An 18,280-nucleotide genomic window follows, 5' to 3' on the forward strand; every position below is an offset into this window, starting at 1 on the left:
ATGCAACAGTGATGCAAGCTACCCTGGTCTGTGTGTTTACACAGAACTCCTGTGAATGCAGAAAGGGAAGTGACACTGGTTTGGATTTTAGGAGGAGCCAGCTAAGGTGGTTTTCTCCCTTTGCTGCAATGTGCATGCTTGTTACTTCACTTGGTCTGCACAAGACCTGACGGTGGGAGTGAAGTTGCTTTTAGACTTCCCTGAATGTACGACAAACCCTTAAGGAGTAATTACATTACTGACTTCTTCAGGCATCCCGGTCTGAAATCAATTGGCCAGCACAAAGTGGAATAATAAATCTCAGATTTAGTTTCTAATTCTTATCCCACAATACTTTAAATGTTCACTTTAAATTCTTAAATGTTATTGCACCGTCAGTTTCACATGTGGGAATAAAGAGGCAGGCTGAGGTTTTCAAAGCTATCTAGGGAATTTGGACACCCCATTCCCACTTGTGTCTAAAACCCCTAGGCAGCTGCGGAAAACTCATGCCGGATTTGGAAGACTCAGTCGCTGCAGTTGGCTGGCCTGCGTTTGGATGATCTCTAGGGCAGCACATCAGGTAGTTATAAGAATGTAGCAGGAGAGGAGGAGTTGGCGCATTTCCTTACTTTCTGCTCCCTTTCACCATGCAGGGAGCATTTGGCAGGGATAAGTTGCATCACTGACCCAGTGTATATGCGGCATCTGATTTATGATCCAGCTAACGGGCTGTCAGTTCCCTGAATGAGCCAAATCCAACCTCTAGAGTCTAGCGTGATGAATGGTTTATTAATGAAGCCTCCTCTCACTCATCACGCTACTCATGGTGCTGCTGGCTCTGATTTTTTTTTTTCTTCATGTGTTTCATGTAAGTGTAGCATATCAGGATACTGCAAGCAAATGGAAGAGCATCCAGCTGTCGTTGCTGGGAGTTCAGGGACTAAGTCTGATCTCTGTTATGCTGGTGTTAATCTGCCATCTCCAGATTTGCACCAGCATAGCCCTGGTCCAAAGCTGGCATGCAGGCCTTGATTGAGCAAAGCATTCAGCAAAGCACGGAAGCACGTGACTTCAGTGGGATTTGCTGAATCTGGACCGGAATGATTAGATTTGGAGCCAGTGGTCTACAACAAAGCAATTCCTGGGGACTTCTCTGGCTTGTCTGAGAGGGCTTCTTGGCTTTAGTTACCACCTTTTGGCTACATGGGCACCTGTTTGTTCGGGGCCCCTCCTTCAGCTGTGGTCAGATTGATCAGCCCAGGGTCCGATACCCTTGATCTGAATAGAATAAGACAATGATTTTGTCCCAGGCTCAATTGTTTTGGACCAGAGCATGCATACAAAATAGCATCAGCCAATAAACATCTGCTGACAAGGGCATGTGATGCCCTTCATAATATCACCATGGGACTGTCGCAAAACAACTGGTTCTCAGACTGATTCCAACCATGACGTGCTGAAGTGGCATTGGGGTTGTTTTCTGGAAAATGTAGATGCAAATCAGTCTTGACTATTCTAGACTTCTGCCTGGCTTGGGTGGTTTTGCAGTACATTGGGGCTATGGGAACCAAATCCATGTATCTCGCATATTAGGGTCAGTCTGGAGCCCTCAGTATTAGCCTAAAAATATTTGCATGTTTCTGTAGCACTTTGAACTGATCAGACTTACACCAGTGGGAATTGGATGTCTGGGCTGTGTTATCTTTCAGGTGTGTAGAAACATAGGGAATGCATGTGGTGTGTCTGGAAAGCTGTTTAAAGTCTGTGCCTCTAAGAGAGACAAAGCATGCATGCGATACCTCTCGGTGTATGTAATCCTTTAAAGATGTGTCCTAATCTTGGAAGACATCTCCATTCTTCAAAGCCAGGGGTTCTGTAACCCTGATTTAAAATTGCAGCTTCTGTTTGCTTCCCCACTCCAGGGATTCTTGGTGTAGAAGGTCTGACCGCCCCCTTTGCATGAGCAGGCCAAATATCAAAAGTATACAGGGCCCTGCTCACCAGGCCCTCCAGGGTCATTAAGAGCTGTAAAAGAAATGCAAGTGTTATGAAACAATCAGGGTAAACTGACCATGCAGAGAAAGTGCTCAGTGATCTGAACTTTAAGATTAGAGTGCTCATCTTTGTCCTATCTCTCAGATACCAGGATTTCATCTAATAAATATCACCTATTTTTTTTAACTGGGTCATCTTTTTGATTAGTGTAATGTAATGAATAAAATTGCACAGCATTTCTCTCTGTCTTCCCTTCCTGGCTCGACTTCCTGAGGTCCAATCTCGCAGCTGAATAATTGTTGCAGTACCTCTCCCACTGCTGGCTATGCTGTGGGATCAGACGCAGCTGACGAGTGTTATGCTGTGTTGGTATAGCCTTCACCCTGCTGCCCCACTACTGAGCTTTTCCTAAACACCTCCTTTCTCTGGCACCAGCAAAAATCCATTCTTTTCATCCCTTGTTGTTTCTACACTTGTAGTGCTGGGTAACGAGTCCCAGCTCAGCTCTGGCCAGGAGACGGGGGGCAAGGGGGAGAGAATCCATTGGTGGACTTGAGTCCTTACTGTTTAGGTTCACAAAGCTCAGGGAGAGTTTGGAACAAAATAACTGTTCTGTCGCGTGGCTGGTAGTCCTGTGCCTCGAGGTGGGAGTGCTGTGAAGTGCATGAAATACTCAGCCAGTGCTGCACTGGTGAGCTCAGTGCAGGGGAGCGATCTGTTTGCTCAAGCTCTGTGCTTTCCTGTGGAAAAGGGCCAAGGCCATGCTACTTGTTGTGCGTCTGCGCCTTGCATGGAAACAGCAAGCTGTGTGTATCAACAGCAGAAAGTGAGCATAGGCTCAGCCAACTGAACAGCAGCGTGTCGGGGTAAGTGCGCTATTTATGGAGACTGGAACATGTGTTTTCTTGGGTTTACTGCATTTTTTGTCGGTGATGTGACTTGTTTGGTATTAACAAATGGCAGATGAGTATTTGCCCATCATTCAGACATTTAAAAAGCCAGGCTATCTCTGCCCAGCAGGTACAGTTTTAATGCTAGGAAATGTCGCCACCAGGGCAGGTAAATATTGATAGATGAAGTGAGCTGTAGCTCACGAAAGCTTATGCTCAAATACATTTGTTAGTCTCTAAGGTGCCACAAGTACTCCTTTTCTTTTTGCAAATACAGACTAACATGGCTGCTACTCTGAAACCTGTCATTGATAGGTGTGAATCTATATACTTAATATTAGTGCTTATGCAACAGCTGCTTTGCTGGAGAGACCTGACCACAGGCAGCTCAGTATAGCAGGTCTGACTTTGCGTCCGCCAAAGCTTTTTCTGCTGTTCAGTCCCTCTGTGCTTTCGGCTCAAGAGGCACAAGGTTGCTTAGCTGCAAAGAGGTCTCCAGAAGTGTGATGAAGTGGAGACCTTCTCTTCCTCTTGTGGTGGTGGCACATTGTGATCTGCGTACGGTCTTATTGTAACTGAACAGCAGGAGCCCCTGGCGTGGTCATACTGATACAGGACGGGGGCAATAGAAGTTCTGTTGACAGATAATATGGCATCAAACATCAGACATTGTAAATAAGATGATTTCCCTTGGTTGGGGGTGGTTAATATCATCTTAGATAATTAACATCGAGATCGTTTTGCAGAACCAATACGCTTGGTACTGTTTATGCTGATGGTTTAATTTTTGCATCTCAGGACCATGAAAACCATCAATGTCTGTTTTATTTTTCTTTGTAGACAGTCAGCTTGGCAGGGCTGCAATAGGGCACGATAGGGCATTTTTGTTCAAAACAAACTGGATTAGAAGAAAAAGTCATGGTAAAAATTACTAGCATCTGTGGGGTTTTCTTAGTTTTTATAAAATCAAAACTTCAAGCCACATCTTAAATGGAGGGTTTTTATTGAAGGGTTGGATTTTTGAAGTGGAAACCTGGTAATGTTTTTGTTGCCAGGTGCAACTGGAAATCTCACAGTGACGCACACAATTTGTGGTATGTTTATTGTTGGGGAGATTAGCACACAGCAGGTGAAATCTGGGCCCCATTTCAGTCAGAGGTAAAACTCCCAGTGTGCTTTTCATGTCTCATCCCTATGTAGCTGAGGTAACTGGTGTGTTGGCAATGTGATTGCTCGTTAATGCAATTATTCCCCAAAGGGGAAGCAACCTGTAATACAGCTAGCAATTGCTTGAAGTGCTACCGCATTTTGTATTGTATTGAAGGTCATGTGCTTTGCACCATGTCCTGTATTAATCCAGGCAATAAAGTGTTAACTTGCACGCACGTGAGTTCAACTGGAGTGAATGTGACCCCCGAGTTGCTGTCTGTTTAGAAGCCTGTGGCATTATTGCAAAGTTTAAGTGGTTTGATGCTCCTTGAGCCCTGCCCAGATTGTACAGGCGGCCTGGCTACAAAGCTGCTAGTTTTTAGGCGGGTCAGACCTCAGAGCACTAAGGTAATCCACAGGGGTGCATTGCGGTTCTTCAGCGTGAAGCATAAATTGTGCTTTGTCCCATTGCTTACCTAGACAACAGAGTAGGAATTCTGCAATTGATACAAAGAAGAAAAGGTCTACTGGATGTGGGTACGTACTTGTGATCTCTCAAACAGCTGGTGATTTGGGTGGATTTTTACTGTAGCCAACCTGGCTTGGTTCTCCTATCCCTGGTCCTTCCTTGCTACCATCTAGCTGGGGATAGTCAAGTCTGACTATCCCGCTGGAGATGTGTGTGGGGGAATGGAGATGGAGAGGGGGGTCACAGCTTCTTGCTCAGACATTTTTTGACTATAGAAAGGGCATATGTTCCTGGCTGGGTGAGATGAACTATGAGACAAGTGACGATGCAGTAATGACATGAAATACCTGACAGTGCTCCAACTCATTTCCTTTGGGGTCTCTCTTTCCCATGCCATTCTACAGGGTAACGTGCAGCCTTCTGAGCTTGCTCTGAGTCACCCCATGAATTGTCTAGGTAGGTTAAGCAAGTGTGACTCCATGCTTCTTCCTGTCCTTCTGCCTCCATTCTGCTGTCTCTCATGTGGCATTGCTCTGTAGGAGCAGAAGACGACATCCTCCCAGCTGCTGAACCAGGGACGATAAACCTGAAAGCCGTAGGTTTTGGCCAGTGGAAATGAGCGTGACTGCCCTGCTTACGTGCATCATTGTGAGTCTTCCCAGGTGATGAGGGTAGATGTACCCTCTTTGCCCACCTCTGAAAATGCAGGCTACAGACCCTGCAGAGTACACTGGCTTCTCTATAGGCCTAGATGTCCATCTTTCCCTCTCATACAGGACCTATCTAGGTTAGACGTGAGAAGCGGGCTGATTCCAATGCAGAGGGAAATATTCTCTCCCCACTTAAGCAGTGGACATTCCACAAACTCTAGTGAAAGTTCCCACACGTAGCCTCCCTGCTTCCCTGGTGCGGAGTGCCTTCGGCTGTGCTGTGCACAGAGCATCGCTAGGCACACATGTCATGTGTACTTTGATTTACCACTTAGAGCAGTCTGTGGCTTTTCTGCCAGCCCTACTGGGATGCGAAGGTGAATTCCCTGTCAGTCACTGGCACCCAAAGCTGAGCATAAATGCTGAACCCAGAACTTGCTGCTATCAAGCAGCTAGCACCAGGAGCCCGCGCAGGTACTACTGCTTTGCAGTTCTACCTCAACTGTTGATACACATAGCAGTGAAGACCCTGCCTTCCAGAATGCTGGTGCACTCTGCAGCATGCTTGGTCTGTGAACAGATTCCACACCTGCTGTGCAGTTTTTCTTCCAAGGATCGCACCCCGGAATGCGCTCCCCCCAAGATTTATATCTTGCTTTAAAACTCCTTTAATGTTTAGAAGTTTACAGCAAATGATTGCAAACTGTCTTCCCATAGTCCATATTTCCCGTGAGAACGTGGACCCATGAGACAGGACTCCTGATTGATCAGTTCCCCTCTCTTTACCTCAGCTTATGTGTCAGTAAAATGGGGTGATGCTATTCACCTACTTCACCAGGTGGGGGGAGTTGTGAAGCCTAACGAATATTTGCACAGAGCTTTGAGCTCGCCTGATGGGAAGTGCCACTGTATGTACACTATATACTGTCCAAATAACACCTCCCTCCCCCCTTGTGTCTCTGCAGCAGCTGGGATCAAGCTAACCGTCCCCAGATGCAAACATTTGCACATGCATTCTCAGAGGAAGCCACTTGACTCTGCTGGTCTGATAGAGCCAGAGTATATTGCATTGAAGGTGTAGTGCAAAGTCGGGAGGATCCAGATGGAGTCAGAGAGTGGGTTTTTTTGTTTGAACACTGTTTATAAAATCCAGTGCATTAAATGAAGCATGCACTCCCTGAGCTACTGGCAACAGGCATATTTTGCAAATTAAAAAATAAATGGACCCAATAACTCTAAAGTGCCAAGCGGTTTTAGCTTCAGCAGGAACTGCAAAAACCTACTGGCACTTTTACAGCATTTTGCTGGGGATTCAGGAGACCAAACAGCTACGCGCCCTCACTCTGAAACTGCTGCTTGGGGAATGTCTCATGTCGTCTGGCTGAGAGCACTTGGATGAGAGACAAGTTTGGTGAAAAGACTTGGGAGCTTTTATTGACTGTAGACAATGTACTTTGATCCAAGAGTCTTTCAATGTTTTTCTTTCTTGTCCCAGCTGGAATCAAAACTATATAGATCAAGCCAGGAGGGACATAGAGCCAGCAGCTGTTCACATTTCCTCCCCTCTCATTGATTACCGTTGTGTTCCTGAAGTGTTAGAAGAAAAGGAGTACCCGTGGCACCTTAGAGACTAACAAATTTATTAGAGCATAAGCTTTTGTGAGCTACAGCTCACAAACCAGTTCAAGCTTAAATCACTTTTTATGAAAGAGTTTGTCTGTATGCTTCCCTGGGTCAAAGCAACAAGGTTTTGCAATATGATAAGCGAGCCCCTGTGTATAAAATCCTCAACATCCACAAAGCACAGGATTCTGATGAGAGCTGTAGGTGAAAGCAAGTAAATTACAGCTGGAGAAAGCTGTTTAGTGCAGCACGTTCACCTGTTAGCCAACCTGCCATCTTGATTAAGTATATTTCCTTATGTAGATCAACTTAAAGCCTCAATTGTTTGTTTGCCCAGAACATCTACAGGCCTATAGCAGCTATTGAAGACAAATAATTTCCTCCCCTGGAGCAGCAGATAGAGACTAGAGTTAACTAGTATTGTCTCTGTGTGGATGCATTGGTCTGGAATTAAACAGTGATCCCTGATTATGGAATGATCCGCAGTTCATCGCTGGTTATTCCATTGGAAGGCTGTAATGGCTACACAGAGATGGTCTGGCATGTACAGGGGTTGTGTCTAAAGCTATCACATGCTGGTGTTTTGAGCGGCAGCCAACATTCATTTTGTGGAAGGACAAAGAGGCCACGATTCTTGCAGCACAGATCAGTGTGGCAAGAAAGTTTGACCTAGATGGTTTTCCTGGCTTCATGCTTTTAGGACCATCAAAATTCAACTTACTCAGTCGTGCAGAATCTTTGCTGGCCTTGGGCAATAAGAGTCCAGGCACAAAAGCAGAACGCATGTCTCCTGTATGGCAGGGCAGAGCACTAGCCTCCTGGGCCTTCCCATTCCCAGCTTCGGGTCCCAGCTCTCCAGTGTGCTGTTCTGAGGAGTGAGTTTCTCCTGAGACCTTGAGTCTTGCTGTGCAAAGGTACATGAGCACTGCCCTTGGTTAGTGCCCTGATGTGTTCAGACCACGAGCCACGCTCTGCCCTTGGATCTGAATGCTGAAGCTCGGCTTCCATGTTCTGCCGGCTGCTGCTGAGAGCAGCAAATGGAGCTGGGCTCTGAGCAGAGCCCTGGGCTGTGCTCACTCTAGGTGTTGGTTAATGACTGACTTAGTGTTTGGTGCTGTTTCCTTTTCTTACAGGTGTGATTCCTCGGGCCTTCTCTCCAGTTTCCTGCCATGGCTGATACTATCTTTGGCAACGGCAGTGATCAGTGGGTGTGTCCCAATGACCGGCAGCTGGCGCTGAGAGCCAAGTGAGTGCTTCCTGCTGTTCCCCCTCTCTCTGTTAACAGCAGCGGCTGCAGAGCGTGATCTCTTACAGCATCTTACAGGCTGTGGATCTGGGGCAGAAGAGGCAGTGCTAGTTGCCTGTGAGGCAAGGCCCCCTGGATCTCAGAGCCTCCGAACTGCAAAAACAAAGCCTGTAAGTGGGGAGGAAGGATTTCCCAATGGTTAGAGCAGTGGTCTGGAGCTTGGGAGCCCTGCGTTCAATTCCTGGCTCTCCCACAAGCTTCCTGTGTATTCTGAGGCAAGCGAGAGGGGTGTTGTAAGGATACATACATTAAAGGCTATCCGGCACTCAGATGCTATGGTGCATATAAGTACCTGCATAGATAGGCCAAAACCCAGTTTATTATTGGCCATGCGAGAGGAAACCAATGGAAACCCCCTACAATCCATTCCTCCAAACTGGCTTCCCTTGCCAGGCTGCAAGGTTTTTCCTTCACCAGACTGACTTCCACCCTGCCCAGGGCTTGTCCACACACAAACTGGAACCGTCTTATGTTCTCCCCATGCAAGTCTGAGTGTGGGATTAGCACATGAAAACCAGAGCCATTCAGTGGACATAGGACACTTCCATTCTGAACAGCTGCTGCCCACTTGCAGCCAAGTAGGTAACGGGGCGGATCAAAACCCAGTTAGTTACTTTCGTTCTGGTTTGTGGGTAGCCCAAGCCCTAGCTCTCATTCCAGTGTGCCTAAAGGGATTGAACATGCTCTAAAATCTGAAACTGATACACAAGCTGTGCAATGATCAGTGAGTCACTGCAGTGGGCCAAATGTGGCAGTTGCTTAAGAGGTAATGCGCACTCCAGTAGATAACTTGGAGAACACTGTATCCCACTGACTGCCAGGTGCGTTTTGACAGAATGTAACGGCTGGATTGATCCCTCCTCTGATGAAGTGTGCCACGGTACTTTTAATGACCACCGTGAGTTGTATATCTCCCCCATAGGACAGCCTGTAGCACCAGGCCTGGGCCTTGGTTTGTTACTGAGTCAAAAAGGGGGCACCAGCTAGTGGCTTGGCCGCCCCACTGAGAGGAGTACCTACCTGCCCCAGCCAGTCTCCCATCCAAGTAATGACATGACCTTGCTTAGCTTGTGAAATCTGCCAGGACCCACAGTGCTGCCCTGCTCCAGGTGTTATAGTGTCAATGCAGCTGCCTTGTGGAGGCCAGCTATGTCATTTGGCTTCCCTGAGGACAGCCACAGGAAGCGCTGCTCGGATGCCTCTTGAGGTGAAGCCCTGTGCTTGGGTGCTGTCTGGAGTTTCCTTCCTGTGCAATAGCTTGCAACACCCACCCTCCTTTGAGTTCCCACCACCGACCCTATATTTAATAAGCAAAGTTGGTGGATGCAAAAACCAGTCCTAGCAGCACCCCATCTATAATTCATGGCCCTCTCCCAGCTGGTGCCTGCTTTTTTGTTTGGAGGCACATGTCATTTGATCTTGTTTTCTCCCTCAAGTCAGATTGCTGGTGGGGAGGGGACTGGGATAAGTCAGTGGCTTGAATTGTATTTGTTCCAGCTACTTTCCTCTGGCAGCAGCCTGCGCTCTGTTGCCCCCAGTCTTGCTCCCAGCTGAACCTCGTGGGTCAGCTTCAAATGGCTTAAAAATGTAACAGTGCCCAGCTGGACAGGACTGTGGCTGTAAGCGTTGTATGGGCAGGACAGAGCCTCCTGCAGTCTCTGCTATGGAGCTCCCCTTAGGCTCGGCTATCTGGCACTGAGCCGCATGTTATCATGGTGCTCTGTGCTGCTCGAGCATATCTAAGGTCATTTAGTAGACTCATAACCCTTTACTGAGATGCTAGTGAGTTAGGGCTGTAAGCCTATGAGGGGTAGGAGAATTAAATCATTTGACAGAGAGGAGGAACAGTGACATCCCCCAGGTCACCCCGCAGGTCAGTGGCGGAGCTGGGGATGAACTCCCAGGCCTGTGGTTCCAAAAGTACCTAATAATGTTGGATGCCCAGCATGAGTTGCCTTAAAGGGGCCTGTCAGTGTGTGTGTATGGCAGGGGTACTCGGCGTTTCTGGAAATCAGGATCCTCTAAGACAGTGGCTCTCAACCTTTCCAGACAACTGTACCCCTTTCAGGAGCCTGATTTGTCTTGCGTACCCCCAAGTTTCACCTCACGTAAAAACCACTTGCTTACAAAATCAGACGTAAAAATACAAAAGTGTCACAGCACACTATTACTGAACAATTGCTGACTTTCTGATTTTTACCTTATAGTTATAAAATAAAACAATTGGAATATAAATATTGTACTTACATTTCAGTGCATAGTACAGGTTGAACTTCTCTTATCCGGCACTCCCTGCTACAGCATCCCCCACTCCTTGTTCCCAAGCCTGTGGAGACCCGCTGGCGCTCTGCATTCACCTCCTGTGGGTCGGCAAATTCTCTGGTTTTACACCAGTCAGGTCCCAAGGGTGCCAGACTAGAGAGGATCAACCTGCATATAGAGCAGTATAAACAATCATTGTCTATATGAAATTTTATTTTGTACTGACTTCGCTAGTGCTTTTTCTGTAGCCTGTTGTAAAACTAAGCAAATATCTAGATGAATTGATGTGCCCCTGGGAGACCTCTGTGTACCCCTAAGGTTACGCGTACCCCTGGTTGAGAACCATTGCTCTAAGGGGCAGTCTTAGGGGCAGTGGAAAATGGAGGTTTTTAAAATCACTGGTCTTGGAAAGTTCAGGCCCAGACCCCTGCTTTAACCACTAGACAGTGCTTCCTTCTCCTGCTGACACCCCACCTGGGGTAATGACACCCAGGTGTAAAATGAAAACTAGACCTACTCAAAAGAAGGGGAATCCAAGGGCAGGAGGAGTTAGGTTAGTGGCAGGAGATCGGTTCTCAGCCCTACGGGGAAGGTGAAGTGCAGGATGTGAAACAATCATATCGATAGATTCCTTCTTGGGACCCAGCATCTCTGCAGGCAAGTCGATGGCTGTGATTTTCTAGGCTCCCAGACTCAGTACCTGGGCATGGCAGAGGCTTTCTGTGCTGTTCTAGCCTTCAGTGTGATACTGCCCACCCTGCAGGCTCCAAACTGGCTGGTCGGTGCACACAAACCAGACTGACAAGCAGAGGAAAACGCAGGTGCTGAACCCGAAGGAGCTGGAGGTCATCCTGGAGGTCATCCGCAGGGCAGAGAAGCTGGACCTTGTTGAACAGCAGCGAATCGGGTACGGTCACGCCTCCCAGCTAAGGACTTGCTGTTTATTTCTCCCTGGAGGAGGGCATAGGATCCATCCTAGGAGGGTGGCTCTCTGGTCCTGCTGTAGTCCAATCACCATGCAGGCAGAGCATCAGTTTGGTGAGCGGCTCTGTCACCCAGTCTGTCTAGCTCTGGTTTGGGCTGGGCGAAAGCCAGGACGGGGGCTCTCTTCTCACTCCCATACTTGCGTATTGTCTAGACCAGGGGTTTGCTCGGACTACAGCCACTGGGGCAACACCTCATGTAGCTGGGGCGTGAGCTTGGCCTGGCTACGTTAGCCACACGCATGACTCTGGCCGAGGCCTTAGGAACCAGACTGAGCTGCACAGTTGCCGTTGGGGCTGCAGTCAGAACTCGAGGGTGACAGTCTGGCTGCCCAGGAATTCTCTGGGGTTGTTTGCTCGGAGCAGTGAGCGTGGAGTGTTCTGGCTGGCTGACTCCTTGGGAAGGTTTCAGAGTAGCAGCCGTGTTAGTCTGTATTCACAAAAAGAAAAAGAGTACTTGTGGCACCTTAGAGACTAATAAATTTGTTAGTCTCTAAGGTGCCACAAGTACTCTTTTTCTCCTTGGGAAGGGTTTGTTAGCCAGAGTCATTAAGTCACTGGCACCATCCTCGTCTGTCGGTACCTTCGCCACGCCATGTTTCCTTTGGCTTTTGGCTGAGCTGAAGGACTGGCCTGGCAGACGGGACAGTGTTAACCCTGCGCCTGACTGTATCAAAGCAGGCGAGTCGCCCAATGGGAAGCCACTGGGGGCTTGTTGTTAAAGGGTGAGGAGAAAGGAAGACCCCTGGATTAGGCACAGCTTGTGCAAAATTCCCCCGATGCGCCAGAACCTTTCCCTGGAAACTGATGTGCCCGGACCTCGGGGAGGGTGCTATTTAGTGCCAGCCACGGTGGTGTTTTGTGAGAGTGTGGTGTGAGAGTGTGGTGTAAGCCCCATCATATGTGAAAGCTACTGCACAAGCATCAGATGGTAACCGCTCCCACTTGGCTGGTGAGCTAAGGGTGGAAAGCCCTAGGTCCCTCTAAGCACCAGCCCCTTGCTTGTTAAAGCCCTCACTGAAGTTCTTCTGCTAACTCTTTTTAAAGTTCTGTTATGTGGAGGCCCTGGGTCACAAAATCAGCAGCGATGGCTCCTTATGGCTCTGCTTTCTGGCCCAACCTCCTCACTATAAGGTGTGCACCCCTTCCAAACAGACCTTGTTTTCCCATTGGTGCCTGGCTTGCTTTATGAGGCTCTGGTCCTAATGAGAACGTAGGTGGGTGAAAAATGGCCTTGCCTTTTCTCCCTTAGCGCACCCACATGCATGGCTGCTGCTGGTTTCCGCCTTTGATAAACTGCATTATTATTGTTTTGCTCCATGTATAAATAGAAGCAGTGCTGGTGAGCTAGAGCCGTAACCCTAGCTCTGTACGCTATCCACGTTCTATAGTCAAGTTGACAGCTATTCCCACTCCAACTGCTGTGGAACCCTCACATGCAGACTATTGCTTTTTTTGCATGGAAAGCAGCCTATTTATTAATGCGAAGGCTCGCTGGTGTTCCCCATCCTGCTTGGGGTCCTGTGGCCTCAGAGTTTGGGCTTCCCACCTCAGAGCCAGGCATAGGGTGGTGTCTCCATAGCTTGCACGCCTGTGCTGGCAGCCCATGGTAATGTCCTAGAACCTGAGCTGTTGCCAGATTACCCAGCTTCCTCTGTGCCCTTCATTTTGGGCTGGGTTGTTTTCCTGTAGGAGCCCTGCTTTCTGACATATGCATTTAAAGCCCATCTGGGTCCCAAAGGCACAAAGCATTTGCTCTGTGCTGCAAGCTGAAGGCCGTACAACCTGCGTGAAGCTACCCCAATAGCCACCCTTCATTAGAATGCTGAAACATCCCCTGCATGCACTGTGAACATAACTTCGCTGCTCTGCACTCATAGGACGAGCCAGGGATATATCATGGCTGTCCCCGGTTTGATTATATTATGTTAGCTGGGTGTTGTTATTCCCATTTTGCAGGTGGGTAAACCGAGTCACGAGGATTAAGTGATTTGCTCAAAGCCGCACGAAGAGGAGTGGGGGGCCAGGAACAGAACCCAGGTGTCCAGATCTAATCACTAGCCCATGCTCCTCCCTGCAGAGTCTGCCTCACTGCATTGATTCCAAAGCCATCTCCTCTAATCTCTGCTCCCCTACAGGCGCCTGGTGGAGCGGCTGGAAAACATGAGGAAGAACGTGATGGGGAACGGGCTGTCTCAGTGCTTACTCTGTGGCGAGCTGCTGGGGCTGCTGGGGACCACATCAGTCTTCTGTCAGGACTGCAAAAAGGTGAGCTTCCCTGCATCTTGTTTTTCAATAAATACCCAGGAGGCTAATCCAGCTCGGGTTGATCTTGCGGCGGTGGGGGTGGTAGCTGACTGAATAGCGTTTAACTGTGGGGTGCTTTGTCATAAAAACCTAAAGTATCTGGTCCCTGCCCAGTCCTTAATATCTCTCATTTCCCTCAAGATCCCAAAAGAGCTTTACAAGCCCGGTGTCTAGAACCCAATGAACTGCAGCTACGTCTGGGGTAGAAGGCATCAATTAGGTAAACAGTGGGGGGAGGGGGCAGCAATTATGCTCAATGGGGAACTCTCACAGCAAACTCCATGCGCCTCATTATCGAGGTCTCGTCCGAACATCTGCCCTGTAACTGCAAGGTGCTCAGTTTTTCTACTTCAAATCCATCCATTTTGGTACTACAGCTATTTCAGGGCTAATGTGTAGTCCCCTGAGCCATCCCCCTGGCTGGTACATGGTTAAACCGTGCTGCAAGCTTACAGCATGTTGCTGTCCCAGTAACATCCGTGCTGTTGAAATAGATGGCGGGCTTCAGTTTGCAGGGTTTTTGCTGCAATGCAATACTTGGATGGGAGACCACTGCTTGTCCGGACTCCAGCAACCAAGGGGTTAAGCCGGAGAGCTGCGGAGATGACGATCTCCAAGGCAACCACCACATCATCTGAGATCCTCTGCTGGGATGTTTCTTTTTTCATACACTTGAAACCCATCTTGCCCTGGGAGAAATCTCCCTTTTCCATAGTTCTGCCTCAGTGACAGGCACAGGGAAGCATGAGCATAGGTGTCAGGCTTGGAGCAGCTGTCTATTCAGGGCCCAGCTCAGCCTTGCAAGCAGGCTGAAGGGAGCCACCCATATTGGCATATCCCCTCTAGGTAGCAGTGGCTAAAGTGAGGCCTGTGTGGCAGCTGGAGCTGCCCCATGGACCCCAGTCCCACCACCACAAGGGAGGTGGCCACATGGAATCCACAGCACGCAACCCATCCAGTGGTCTTCTCAGTCTTCCTTTGGCCTGGGCAGGTTCCAGCGCTGTCTCTCTGGTCCCACGGGCGCACCCCTGGGCACAGACTCTCTGTTACCCCTTCATGGAAGTGGGACCCCACAGTCCAGCTGCCCGAGGCCCCAGGACCAGTGCAGATCCCCTAAAACATCCCAATAGCTTAAGCAGACTCTGCTGCATAGCTCCAGCCTTGTGGGTACCCTGGGTTACTGTTCCTCTCTCCAGGAACATGTGATAATTGAAGCGTAGGACACGCAGGCTTTGCAAAGGCTTCCAGAACAGTTACTCTTTTTTTTAGACTGCACGCAGGCTATGCCAAGTTGTACCGCATGCCCTTCCCTGCCTCAGTTTCCTCACCATTCCTAAGCATCCTTTGGGATTCGATCCCCCTCCTGCACATGCCTTCTCCTCCAAAAGTTGACCCGACAAAGTCCCCTGCTAGGCAAGCTGTTGCTTAGTTACCAGCCCAGCTGGACGGAACTCCTTTTCTTATTTTGGCCATCTTCTTTAACATACCCATTGTATTGCCCTGTTAGATCTAGGCCGAATGTCAATAGTCCACTCACCCAACCCAGGTGCCACTGCCCTGCCTCCTTAGCACAAGGAGCATGAAACAAGAACTCAGTGAAGTTCTAAGATATAAGGAAGGATACAGAGAGTTAATAAAATCAAACTGGAATTCAGAAGGTGTACGTAGATTGATTTCCCAACTGGTCGCAGCAGTGCTGGGGTGAGTGTGTACCAATATGTGAACTACCAGGCCCAGATTATTTCAAAGAGATTCTCAACTCAGAACACAGGCGGAAGGAAGGAGATAATCCACCTAGAAGATGTAACGAAGGAGGCACCTGCACGGTGAAGGTGGTCCCTGAGCTGAGAAGGCCTGGCCACAAGGATCCTGGGCACAGAGATGGGGAAAACTGGGTTGTCTGAGCAACTGCCCTTGATGGAGCAGAGGGCAAAGGTCACTCGGGTAGCTTGGGCACAAATCCTGCAACTCTCTGTTGCTCATAGGGAGATAAGGGCCAGTGGATGGGAGACTGATATTTATTTCCTTCATTTCAAGTGAGGAGAATAACAGGACATGCCAGGCTCCCCACCCTCTTCCCCTGGAAATCCTGCTTTCAGCACATCCACAACCAGCTAGGTTAGAACCGCAGGGAAAGATCCATTTACTGGGGCATTTTCTGGTGCACCTTCCAGTGAGTCCCACATGCTGAAGATGGGGCAGAGGGTCGCATGAATTGTCCCTCAGCTACCCCCTCTGTGAAACAGGGATAATAACTTTACCTTCCCTACCGGGCACATGGGTGTGTTGGGAACCCTAAAGCACCTTGAGATCCTTGCATGGTAGGTCTGTCCAAGGGCAAAGTTTTTTTTTTTTTTTTTTTTTTTCCCAGACGATTCCCCTTGAGTCAGGAATTCATGGGACACCAATCAGAAAAGGTCAGCTGGAATTCAGGGAAGAACTTTATCTAGTGAATTTCACAGCAGCTGTATGGTGATAGGAACCTCTTGCTGTGAGGACTCCTGAGGCTTTGAGCATACTCGGTGCCACTTGTTTGAGGGCTTATGGATTGGTTTCTTTTACTCCACTTTCAGCAGCATGGTGGGGGTGGGTGACCAGGCATAATATACTGCAGACTCTTAAGCCTCAGCAGGTAGAAAGATGCAAAATAACTTCATGCTCCCTCCCCTAAGGAGAGATCTGTCACTCGTTCTATGTTTTGTGCAATAAGCAGTGACTTGTCAGGAGATTATGGATTTCTGAAGTTCATAATTTTCTTGCTAATGCTGCCATCTCATTGGAATCCCAACACCCTCCACATGTAGATCAATAACAGGAATTTTGGTAATGAATGCAACATAATGCATACGAAACAGAGCAATGAATACATCTTAAGTGAGTTGCCGCTGCAAAATATAAAGGCTTCCAGCCCTTTGAATCCTGTGGGTTTTCTTGGTTTAGAATTTTTCTTTTCAATATTAAAGAGTTTTTATTATTTCAGAAATAAATACAACACAACAAGTGTGAAATCAGCGTAGCATTTAAATACAGAGTCTACATGCAGCAATAACAGCAATTACACACAGTCTGATATTCCACGTACCTAGGATGTGTCAATAATGACTATCGTAAACATATCATAAATATAAACCTGTAATAAGTGAAGAAGAAAGAGTCTAGCATTTCAGCTAATGAATGACAGGGTTTATTTTTAAGTGTCTACAAATCCACATAACTATTTATTTGAGGCTTCTTCAGAAACTGACAGTGAGGTTTTTGGGTTAAGATTCCAGTTTTCCCGCAAGTCTGAGAAAAACAAAACACAAAAACAAAAACCCCAACCCCCCAGTGTGTTAAAATATGGAGTTAAAATTGAATAAAAGTTCTGAAAATCTCCACTAGGGGGAGCATTTGAATGCATTATGCCATATGAAGAAAAGGAGGACTTGTGGCACCTTAGAGACTAACAAATTTATTAGAGCATAAGCTTTCGTGAGCTACAGCTCACTTCATCGGATGCATTTGGTGGAAAATACAGTGGGCTTTATTGTAAATACCATTGTATTTTCCACCAAATGCATCCGATGAAGTGAGCTGTAGCTCACGAAAGCTTATGCTCTAATAAATTTGTTAGTCTCTAAGGTGCCACAAGTCCTCCTTTTCTTTTTGCGAATACAGACTAACACGGCTGCTACTCTGAAACCTGTCATTATGCCATATGGCATTTTAAATTTGCCACTGTATTAAAGGCTGAGTTTCTGAGTCAGTCTTCAGAGAGAGGAGGAGGTTGGGGTGTAGTGAAACGGGCGACGGGTAATGACTGCACCCTCTGCTGCTTAAATCTACTGTCCCTGTTAGTTTGTGTGGCAAGGCATTGAGTCCTGACAGCCCCATTCCAAGTGAGGACAGCCAGTTGCTAGTTATTTCACAGCAGAGGGGAGGGATGAGAATTGGGGTGAAATAAAGAACAGTATCTCTGTGGAATTGTTTAGTGCTTCCTCCAATTAATTTCCCCCCCCCCAGCCACCATGTCGGCTGGCTGGCTGGCCATGCAGAGCATAGCGTACAGGGCACAGTTGTTTGTTCCCTCCATTGTGGGTGGCTCCGGTACCTTGTTCTGGAACCATGGAGTGGAGTTTGGTCTCTTGGGCCCGTTTGTCCTCAGCTGACTCTATCCACAAGAGGCTGCATTTGCATGCTGGCTGGGTGATGCTGCTGGAGCAGTGCCGGCAGAGCTGCCTCCAGCCTGTATTATGAGCCATATCGTGAACGGAAGGGGGCTCAGAAAAGAGGGGGGCGTGGCCATGCTGTTTTCGTCCACCTGAAGTGTTGGAGATGCCCTGTCCCAAACTAGCTGGGAGCGAGATCGGAGTCCTGGGCCCAGGGTAAGATAGGACCGTCAGCAATGTTCCCATCACGTGATGCACTGCAAGGCTCTTCGTCAGTCTCTTGGATTATTTTTTACCACTCTGGTATCAATCGTGGAGTTGGGCCCTTTAGCTCCAGTGGCAGAGGCTCATGTTCAAGCTCCACTTGTGGCTGGAATAAGGGTAAATTACGTTATTGGCTCATTGCCAATTTAGACCCGGTCAAGGTTCCTTCCCCACTCTGAACTCTAGGGTACAGATGTGAGGACCTGCATGAAAACCCCCTAAGCTTATTTTTACCAGTTTAGGTTAAAACTT

At 48.1% G+C, this 18,280-nt stretch overlaps 1 protein-coding gene across 7 annotated transcripts in view; it reads left to right on the top strand.

Moving 5' to 3' along the window:
- RPH3AL (rabphilin 3A like (without C2 domains)) overlaps positions 1 to 18,280 on the top strand; it is a 125,627-nt gene that overhangs the window by 25,518 nt on the left and 81,829 nt on the right. For 6 of the 7 annotated variants that reach the window (XM_043499354.1, XM_038376249.2, XM_043499355.1 and 3 more), the window contains exons 2-4: positions 7,892 to 8,004; positions 11,090 to 11,233; positions 13,448 to 13,577. In XM_043499354.1, the coding sequence (XP_043355289.1) occupies positions 7,928 to 8,004; positions 11,090 to 11,233; positions 13,448 to 13,577 (351 nt within the window). In that variant the 5' untranslated portion in view covers positions 7,892 to 7,927. Of the gene's footprint in view, positions 1 to 2,737; positions 2,844 to 7,891; positions 8,005 to 11,089; positions 11,234 to 13,447; positions 13,578 to 18,280 lie in introns of those variants that run through there. The other variant, XM_043499352.1, reaches the window with a different exon arrangement.

The sequence above is a fragment of the Dermochelys coriacea genome, chromosome 17, assembly GCF_009764565.3.
Source record: "Dermochelys coriacea isolate rDerCor1 chromosome 17, rDerCor1.pri.v4, whole genome shotgun sequence".
NCBI lineage: Eukaryota > Metazoa > Chordata > Testudines > Dermochelyidae > Dermochelys > Dermochelys coriacea.